Here is a 10,608-nt window from a genome sequence, read left to right on the forward strand (position 1 = left end):
ATTATGTGTGCCCATATTATTCAAGTTGCCTAATTAAAGGGGAATGCATATATGATATCTTTAATCAGTGATTCATTCATCAAACTATAACATCCCTGTAAATTTCACACAGTAAATAGGTAGAAACACTATCTTGATTTGACGTGACTCGCGTGACATTCGTAAAGGGTGATTTTCTGCAAAATTTGAATATCTTTTGAAAAGGAAAATTCAGTAATCCTTTTGGTATCTATGTGAAGACGTGATATTCATTATTTGGAGTAAAACTATTGTGCAGGCAAGGAGAAAAAAAACAAAAACGGTAAATTTTGTGACTCACGTGGCAGTAAATCGAGGGTGTTTACTGTTTTCAATTTACCACTGTTGTCTAATGCCTTGATGTCAAAATAAAATTGAAACTATAAAGTGAGCACTATGCTATAGCAAATATAACTACTGTAGTCCAACACACAGTTAATAGGTAGAAACACTATCTTGAATTGACGTGACTCGCGTGACGTGACTCGCGTGACATTCGTAAAGGGTGATTTTCCGCAAAATTTGAATATCTTCTGGAAAGGAAAATTCAGTAATCCTTTTGGTATCTATGTGAAGACTTGATATTCATCATTTGGAGTAAAACTATTGTGCAGGCAAGGAGAAAAAAAACAAAAACAGTAAATTTTGTGACTCGCGTGACAGTAAATCGAGGGTGTTTTCAATTCACCACTATTGTCTAATGCCTTGATGTAGAAAAAAAATTGAAGCTATTAAGTGAGCACTATGCTATAGCAAATATAATAAGTCCAAAACACTGATGATACCTATGATTAATATGTACAAATCTGCACAAAATGAAATTTCACTGTATTTTTCATAATTTAGTTACTACAGGAACCATTTGTTATTACCGACCCCATAATCAAACAAATGATGTTTCGGGGGTGAAAAAATTATTTTTAGTAACTACAAGTATTCTGTTTATTGGAAACTTATACAATTTTAATGTACAATGATTTTAAATTTTTTGGTATGATGTTGACCTTATCATGGAATTGACCATATATATATATATATATATATATATATATATATATATATATATAATGGCACATCTTTCTCTGTTTTTCTAATCGGTTGAATAAGTTCCCCAACAGAGTTGAGAAAAAAAATGCTTTAAGTCAAATCCACTGAAAATGAAAGAAGGAAATAAGTTAGGCTTGCTGGGGGAAAGTTGAGTGGGATCTAGGGATTGTTATTTGGACAGTCACTTTCTGTTTACTTCAGGAAAAGGATTCTTCCTCTTTTGTTATGAGCAACAACATGAACTTCTTGTATGTATCAAGGTGACCGTATTCAGTGAGATATGGATGGAACAATTAGGAGCCCATGATCAAATGATTATAGGTTTAAAAGAAAACTAAATTTCTGTTATTTGACACGATTTTGTAGACATTCTTTATATACCGCAACTCCTTTCACTGATACAATCAGCTTGTTAGATCGTGGCATACTTTTCCTTTTTTCATTAGCCACAAAGTAGGGTATCTCTATGGCTGATAAATATGCTAAAAGTGTCAAAAATGGTCACCCAGAATACTGCAACTTGCCTCGTTCAGGTTTATCTTGCTTGACGATCTAATTTCAACCTCTCGACTGGCTGAGAATGGCTGGAAGGGGAATAAACATTTATCTCCAGAAAATGAGTTTTGGCTCTTGAAACTTGGAGAGATTTCTGATTTCTAAGCATGCGTTAAACGTTTTGGGCGATACCGACATATGATCGTTAAAATCCACTTGGTTGTTCAAAGAAATCAATGCAAATAATATCAATCAATCAAACGATGAGCACAGTTATTTTAATATCAAAATTCTCACCATTTTCATCTGAGTTTATACCTTTGTCTCTGCTGTTATAATTTTGATCTGTTGAAGAATAATCATGATTCACGATGGGCGTCTTTTCCAATGGTTTCAACTCTAAAGCTTCCATGAGTGTACAAGCCGCTAGTAAAATTCAGTACCCTTTTAAGTAACAGATATTGTTACATTTACACCTGTAAACAAGGAACAAGAAAAACATGTCAGTTCATTCTCCTCAAGGATATGTTAATGATTTGTCAAATTCCACTAATTCACTTATTAAGAAGGAAGATGAACAGAAGGTCTGTAATAAGCATGTATATGGGAATCTATGTGAGTATGTGACGTCAGACATCGACAAACTGACAGCAAGATAAAGATCACAGTTGGGAATAACATTAAAAAAAAAATAATTAATTTAATATTAAAAAAAAATTATAAAATAAAATAAAATAAAATAAAATAAAATGAAATGAAATGAAATGAAATGAAATGAAATGAAATGAAATGAAATGAAATGAAATGAAATGAAATGAAATGAAATGAAATGAAATGATAATGAAATGAAATATAAAAAATATAAAAAATGTAATAAATTAAATAAAATTAAAATATAAATGAAGTGATTGACTTCAGGTATGCATGCTTCTGGTGTACAAAGTGGATACTTCAGAACAGTGAATAAATTATCTGACCTTTAATACAGACTACTAAAACTTGTAAGTATATACTGATATTCATGAATAAACTATACACTACAGTATTACAGCTGATTGCCATATGTTACTGGGTAAAGTACCATGGATAGTAAAAGAGAATTTTAACAGATCTGTACTAAGGTATTACATGAGCTCGTAAGCTACTGAACCGATTCATAACAGTTAAAGTGATATATTGTTTATAAGTGAACAACTTTAACATAGTTTTTTAAAGTATATATATTTGTATAAATAAACAGGGGAGAGCAACCACCATTTTTGTACTGACGTTAGGGGGGGGGGGGTTAGATTTTATTTCATACTGGGAAGGGGTCTAAAGAGAGGAAAGGGGTCTAGGGGGAGGGAAGGTACCTCCCCCTTTGCGAAATTTTGGTAAACTGCAGGCTGTGTATATATGCAAACTGCTGCAATATTTTTGCAACTTTTTAAGCAAAGTAGAAGAAATTTTTCAGTTGTTCTGCATATACACATCAACTGGGAAGGTCTGCCAGTGTGAGTGGGGTTGGGGTGGGGGTGGGGGTGGGAGAGATGGAGGAGGAGTTGAGCCACCTGATTTTATTCTGTAGGGATAAAGCTCTCCATTTGAACAAATTCAATATTCATAACAATATTCATGCCATATTTTATAACTCTGTTATTTGTGGGATATAGTAAGTTGATGTGTATTGTAATTCAGGAAATGACAATGAGAAATACCTTGTGAAATTCTAGGCCTGACTAAATATTAATCAATACTTAATAAACATAATGAGAACAGCTGTAGAGAACAATATATAATATGAGATATCAAGTCCACCGAATAACTCAATATTATTTATTTAAAGTGATATTAAAGCTTTTGAAGTATGCAAATTCTTGCTATTAACTGATTTTATCAAAATATTACCAAAAACATATATATGTATATATATATATATATATATATATATATGTATATATATATATGTATATATATAAAATAAATTTGTTAGACTGAGTTTGGAGGATAAAAGATAATGTGTGAACATAGGAATGTACGTTAGGTTAAAAATGCTCAATCCTAAAAACTGCGTATACATCTGACGGTGAAATCGTATGCAAATGATATTTAAATGCATACAAGCAAAGAGTGTCAATGTCATCCAAAAGTGAAGAAAATAAAAATAAACAGAGAAACTGCTGTGAGTAGAAATGTTGGATGTTTCTAGTAGCAAAACATGCAGAGAGTTTCACACATGGTGATATGTGTCAGGTGTTTGTATGTAGCAGGTGAAATAATCTTGTGCTTAAGGTGGCATACTCCTGTTAGAGTCTATATCAATCCGCCCGGGTGTTCTCCATCAGGAAAAGTGCCAAAATGCAGCAGGAAACATCTTTTTTACCTGTTATAAATCAGGATTTGAATTCCTGTTGCTTGCATGTTGAAGGGCATGAATGGAAGTACATGTGATGCAAAAATTGGGCCAATCGAGGCAATTTTACATCCCTTTAGGCTTCCCAGGAGCAGCGTACGAAAATTGTTAAACTACTGAGTGAAAAGTTTTGTTTTAGTGACGAAAACCTCCGACTCGGATAGCAAAAAATCTACATGGTCATGTCACGATACAGAAAATTGATGGTGCCATGAAAGGCCAACTCGTCAGCTATCCTGTGATGGATAGCGTTAAGCTAGTGAGATATTCTATCTTGACTTAGAGACCACATTACTTTTGTGATTTAGTGTGTAAGTCAATAGGGCTGTTAATGGGCGTATGCTACCTTATAGAATTAGAACACCCAGCCGCTAGCTATAAATAGGCTCCAGTCATGCAAGGGAGTAACTGACAAAGTTAAAAACAGGAAGACAGGAGTATGGTTTCCTTCTAACTCCTCACTTCTTCCTCTCCCCCCCCCTCCTCTCAATCCCACCCCCCTTCTTCTTGTGATAATGTACTGTTAGCTAGGATCTTTGGTACACATTTCTGTCTGCCAGTTGGGTGTGGAGGGGGGGGAGGGATGGCAAACCCACCTGATTTCATTCTAGGTAGCTAAAGACCCCCCTCCCCCCAAAAAAGTATACATGGTTGCCCCTGCTCAGTTACTTTGTTTCTCTTTAAAACCTTGATAGCTTAGTTTATTCAAACAGGAGCTGGAACTTCACATATTTGTCCAATACACTCTTTCAAACAAACACTGCCCACTGACAACATCCTTGAGCATTATATCATTGTAGGCTTTCTGTTTAACTTCCATACATAAACACATTAACACAAAAGTGCCCTTCAATACATACATACACACATACATAAAAGTGTGTGTGTCTGTTATACGGAACTTGGCTTACAACACAACTTGCAGTTAAAACTTGTAATTTCACTTTCATTTCCTTGGCTTACCTATATGTATTTATATACATATACCTATATATAATACGTCAGATAATCATGGCAATTTGAATTCATGTGTTGGACAGGCACAAATTTACAAGTACTCAGGCGCGTAGCCAGGAATTTGCCAAGGGAGGGGCGAAACTGTAGATTCGTCATTGCAAACTATCTAAGCGTAGCCCCACCATGATTGGCACGAAGCGTACAAGAAAATTTTGGCTAAAAATGCCTTCCAGATCGCTGGAAATGGCACTTCCCAGGCCTTGTTAGTTGCATCTTAGCATTTTCTCTTTTGAAAATACTAGCGATATCATAAAAACATTACAAATTTTTTTTTAAATATGCTCAAAGGGGGGGCGGCTGCCCCCTTTGCCCCCCCCCTTGGCTACGCGCCTGCAAATACTGTTACTTGAGCTCAGTGGTTCATGCAATGTTTAAAAGCTTTGCCTGTTTATAATGTACCCAGAGATATATATGAGTTGACATCATACATGGTTTACGATGCCAATGGAACTGCACAAAGACTGTACTAAATGTCACTACAAAATATCAAAACTGGCCAAAAAAAACACAAAAAAATGCCAATTGATGTAAACCTATGTCATTAAGAGAGTTTGTTAATCTTTTTCTCACCTTTATTTTAATGAAAATGTGAAATCAGTAAGTCAACAAAAGTTACATCCATTTTTCTGAATAATTCAGTCAATAAAATTGATAGAAGTATAAATTTCAAAGGGAGGGGCAAAAATGTTGGCTTGGTACATTGTGATGACATGCACTGGTGTAGGGCAGGCTAGATTACTTGTGATGCCTTTAATACTATCTCCCAAAGCTTCTATGTTAATTTAAAATCTACCTAAGTATGACTTAACAAACACAAGTGAAATATGACAATATAAAAAGGAAACAGAAAGAAAACATATTATATTTTTGTAATTGTAACTCACCATTATTTCTTTTATGATTGTTGCTTTTCCTTTTTCAAATCTTTTGTCTCCAATTAAGAGTATATATTGCCATACGTTCCAAAAATTCAAATTTAGTTGTGGTCCTTTCCTTTCGAGAGAATTGTGAAACCGTTGTTGTAATCACAAAAAGTAGCAAAAAATGGAGAATGGCTCTATCGACCGTACGACAATACTCACAAGACTCGTGATACCCACAGACATTGAACACAGTCAATTAAGTGCTTTAATTACCTCCAATATCGTTTAACCAACCTATTTTAAAGGGTTATTGAAGATCGACAAGTGGGTATGAAGTATCAAGCGGAAGGGTAGGTAGCCTTGTGTATTAAACTGAGCTAAGAAGAAAGAAGAAAAAAACAAACTACCTGCAACATTCTTGTATGCTTTGCAAACTCGTGAATATTCATTAGCTAAACTGACTGAACAAAGGATCAGATTACCTGTAGTTGGAGTCAAATTGAGCATTCAATTGGTTGCAAGATATAATAGCTTCGCTTCAACGATCGTACTGGTAACAAGCTTTGAAGAACTGTATTTTTGGTGGGTGGGTTGGTTGGGGGTTAAGTTTGGTCAAAAAGTTTACCCAGTAAATATAACAGAATAGTTATTCTAAATAAGATTATAGTTGGACAAATCAAACTTTGTATATTTTTTCTCACCAAAATTAAGGCTAACAAGAGGGTGATTAACAATGTTGGTTCGATTCCCCCAACATATCATCACTCAGAATTTCTATTGTTTTCCTCTCAGTAGTACAGTACACAAATGGTAAACTTGAAAAAATAATGGGTTTTCTTTTCTGTTTTTCTATTTCACCGTTCTAAATGAAACTTAAATAAGTTCATGGACTATAAATTTATATGTTAACATTACACTTACAGAATGAAGTTTCATTATCAAGACAAAACCAAGAAATCGTGAAGTAAGTTGCTTTGAAGCAAATTACGTAAAAACGAGCTAAACATGAGCACAGCGATGCTTTTCTACAATCCTGGAAGTTTTGACCCTATCAAAATTCTCCACAGGAAACTTATGTTAATTAGTTTCTTGTTTCCTTTTTTCACTTCTGATTTATTTTTCTTCTGGTCACCAGCTTTGACATTAACAACTTTTCCTTTCTTAGTAACTATCATGTGTACTTTTACTAAGCCATGACAATTAACCACTGAAGGTAACCTAGGGCCTATAGAGGCCTAATTAAGTAATATGTAGGCCTATGATGTAAATAATCAGTTTGCTAATGTTAAGGCAAAGCATTAAAAAAAATCACATGATACGTTGGATTTCCACCAAATCGGCCACTGCGTCATTGCAATTTGATTTGGAGATTCTTTTTTTTTTCATTTAAGAAGTTTATAGTAGCCTACTCATAATTCATATTGCCTAGGCCCTTGCCTAGGCGAGTTCACCAACTTTCTGGTTAGCCTAGGCCTACTCCTATGACATTATGAGCTTACTGACATTTGTGAATTATGATTTAACTTTTCTCTGTTAAACTAATGCTTCCCTATGTCCATAGCCTAGGACTAAAATACTGACTCATCATTGGATTAAGCTATGCGTATTCCTTGTAATTCATTATATAATCTTTCTAAGTTACCTACTAAAATTTAGGGCCTAGGCTTAGACCTAACGTTAGACTTAACTCGCTATGTTTTGTTTTAAATATAACCTAACGTTAAGACCTAGGTATGGCAAGCGTCTCGTACTATTATTACGTTTTAATAACGCTAAATTGCTGTCAAATAAATATGTCATGAAATTTTGAAACATTTAGCCTACCTGGCTACATAATTGTTGCTGGATTGATTTAACAAGTCAACATGGTTATATTTGATCGCTTTTACGAGTACCAACTTTCAGCGCATTGCATTCACAATCTAAGTGATGTCCAGGTGTGTATACATCAATGCGTTGCCGCCCTATTGTTTTTCGTACTACTGTGACAATAATGCAGCTGTTGTCCGATAGAATTCACAATGCCGTTTAGTATGCAGTTTAGTATACAAAAAGCATTTGACTGAAGCAAATAAAATATTATATTGATATTATAAATGTCAATAAATGCAGTCAAGTGAATCTATTAAAATCAACAAACGTATCATTCTGTTTTCCGTTTTTTCTAAGCGATTTTTGGGCTACCTGCAGTTTGTCAAAATCACTAACATGTGAAGTAATAGGCTTTAGAAAACGTTTTGTAAAACCTGTTAATAGAGAGGCTACCCGACCCGTGTTATCGACTAGTTTCTTAATTGGTTTCTGTTATCAGCCTGCAAATAATCGAAAATGTACCTTTTTTAATGCATTGTTTGTGTTTACAATAGCTTAATCATGCCGCATAGTTTAAACACACACACACATTTTCCTTTTGCATTAGTGTCCAAAGAGCCGTTTAGTTAACTATAGCAAGAATAAGACGGCGAAACAAATATGCTTGAGTGAATCTGATGCATTGGAAGAGAAAGTTAATTGCGTTAGCACTGGTAATTAATGTGCAATGTGTTTCTCTACGTTGGACCACATCACAGCAGACAATTTAGTCTAGGAACACTGAATAATGCTTATTTAAAAAAAAAACGTTTATTTTGCTTTTTCTCTATATACCTTTGTATTACTTTTGTGCTAACTTTTGTACAACCAAGCACAAGTGGAACAACAGTTGATGTTAAACGATAACACTAAAAGGTGTTAGCAATTCCTCGGGAGGATGAGTACACCTTTTTGTCCATTATGTTTTATTTCGTTTCCTTATTTACTTTTTAATGCTTTTGAACCCCCACCCCTGGAAAAAAGGTCACATGGTCCCCATCAATTCTCTAACATTCTACTTTTCATTACACCATGTACACGTTTCCAGATGTGTATTTGGCATGGCATTCCCAGATCCTCCACCCACATCCCGCCTCACTCATTTGCTCGTTCAAATAAAAGACGAGAAAGACAGAGAACAAACAAGAGGTTTCATATAAGCCTAATGTTGACCCAACAAACATCTTTACTCAAAAATGCCGTCAATATTCTTCTCAACGGAAACTTTTTTCTTATAGAGGGCAGCATTTCGAAATGTACATGTTGAAAAGTTCGTGGTAAATTCCTGTTTACATTCGCAATGTTTGATACGTCTAACTTAGAAAGAATTAAGTTTTAAATATATTTGTAGATATGGGCGAGTTGGGAGGGGATTGAGGGGCGGGCAGGGCAGAGCGGGGTGCGTGACGCATGTGTGCCTAGAAACATAAACTAATGTAAAGAAAATATTAAAGAAAAGGTTCGACGACCACAATATATATGCGCTGGATAATCCAGTATCAACTGGGTATCGATTGACGAGAGGCTCACAAATGACGTTTAAATCAAATATACGAGATTTTTTTACACTTTCATCTTTTCAAAACTCACCTGTCTTTATTCAAAATCTCACAATTTTAGCAGCAGCAGTAGCGTAAATCCTCCTCCGTAGGATATGGAAATGTAAATAACAATAATCAGCCCTTTCACATCATATCTTCAATATGGAATAGATTTTAAATGATAAATTACGATAATAAAATGAAAAGGAGAGTATAATAAGGAGCATAGCTTCAAATAAATGAGGGCGCCCGAGTCATTTACTTAGCTTTATTAGATAAGAAACTGTCCCATAATCTTGCACCTACCAGTTGGCATGCATGTTCTACCGACATGGAATACTTGAATTTAGACTACGGTTGGGCTAATTAAGCGCAGAGATATGCTACAATGCCAAGTGCCCTTTTCCAAAATCTTTGAGCATCTCATGCAGCCATGGTGACTGTTATGACGTCATACACGATTCGCTGACAACGGCGGAAGTGCTAAACCGCCAAACGAAGGCGCACCATGACGTGGATAACACGTGACTTTCTATTTATGAATTTATTACTTAATATGCACAAATAAATGATTTGTTGATCTCTAAGGAAGATTTTCGGCGACCGCCTATAGGATGCTCCTTTTCCTCATTATTGTAATATGCTTTATCTAATCTCGTATATAGCAAACAATTCCGCTGGTATAGGTGTTACCACAGTAGTGTGTTTTAACCCATGCCTGTTTGTATATATATATATATATATATATATATATATATATATATATATATATATATATATAGACGCATATATAAATATACATGTCAATATGTCAATACATATATAAAACTATGTATATATACAAATATGCCGACTTGGACTTTGTCAGTAATTCATATTTCACCTTCTATTGATTTTAAGTCATGGTAAGTGTTTGTCCTTTTCTTGTCTTCATATTTTCATATATTCATATTTTCTGGTAAACTAATTAACAGTCATCGGTATTAGCTCGATGATAATTTTAGCATGCTTTTCGAATTTTTTTAAAAACGTAGACCTAATTTCCTGGTTTTGATCTGAATCTTCAAATTCTTGCCTAGACATCTAGTAATTAGTGTTTTAAATTCGATAATTTAATACCACAGCGTAGAAAATATGCTCTTTTTTTTAAATTAAGGGTGAAGATAGAGCATAAGTGAACGCTATTTGACTTTGTGGTATATTTAAGGCCATGCAGTACATACTGATAACCTTTCCAACAGGGATTTTCTTGTTGCAGCTGAAGTTGAACAACAATTGTTTAGCAAAATTGTTGAAACTGTTCGGAATCTTTCAATGAAAACCACATCCTCATATCATTTTGTATTGCGATATTTTGTAAATTCATCTGGCAACAGCTGGATTG

The 10,608-nt window shown here is 34.5% G+C and overlaps 1 protein-coding gene across 5 annotated transcripts in view; it reads right to left on the reverse strand.

Moving 5' to 3' along the window:
* Nucleotides 1–7,926, reverse strand: part of LOC139964758 (transmembrane protein 163a-like) — a 33,267-nt gene extending 25,341 nt beyond the window's left edge. Inside the window, exons 1-3 of one of the 5 annotated variants that reach the window (XM_071966709.1) lie at nucleotides 7,657–7,926; nucleotides 5,854–5,962; nucleotides 1,879–2,036 (exon numbers count right to left, since the gene is read on the reverse strand). In XM_071966709.1, coding sequence (XP_071822810.1) covers nucleotides 1,879–1,972 — 94 coding nt within the window. In that variant the 5' untranslated portion in view covers nucleotides 1,973–2,036; nucleotides 5,854–5,962; nucleotides 7,657–7,926. Of the gene's footprint in view, nucleotides 1–1,857; nucleotides 2,037–5,853; nucleotides 5,963–7,656 lie in introns of all 5 variants that reach the window. The other 4 variants (XM_071966707.1, XM_071966708.1, XM_071966705.1 and 1 more) reach the window with 4 other exon arrangements.
* Nucleotides 7,927–10,608: the final 2,682 nt, after the last annotated feature.

The sequence above is a fragment of the Apostichopus japonicus genome, chromosome 23, assembly GCF_037975245.1.
Source record: "Apostichopus japonicus isolate 1M-3 chromosome 23, ASM3797524v1, whole genome shotgun sequence".
In the NCBI taxonomy this organism is placed as follows: Eukaryota; Metazoa; Echinodermata; class Holothuroidea; order Aspidochirotida; family Stichopodidae; genus Apostichopus; species Apostichopus japonicus.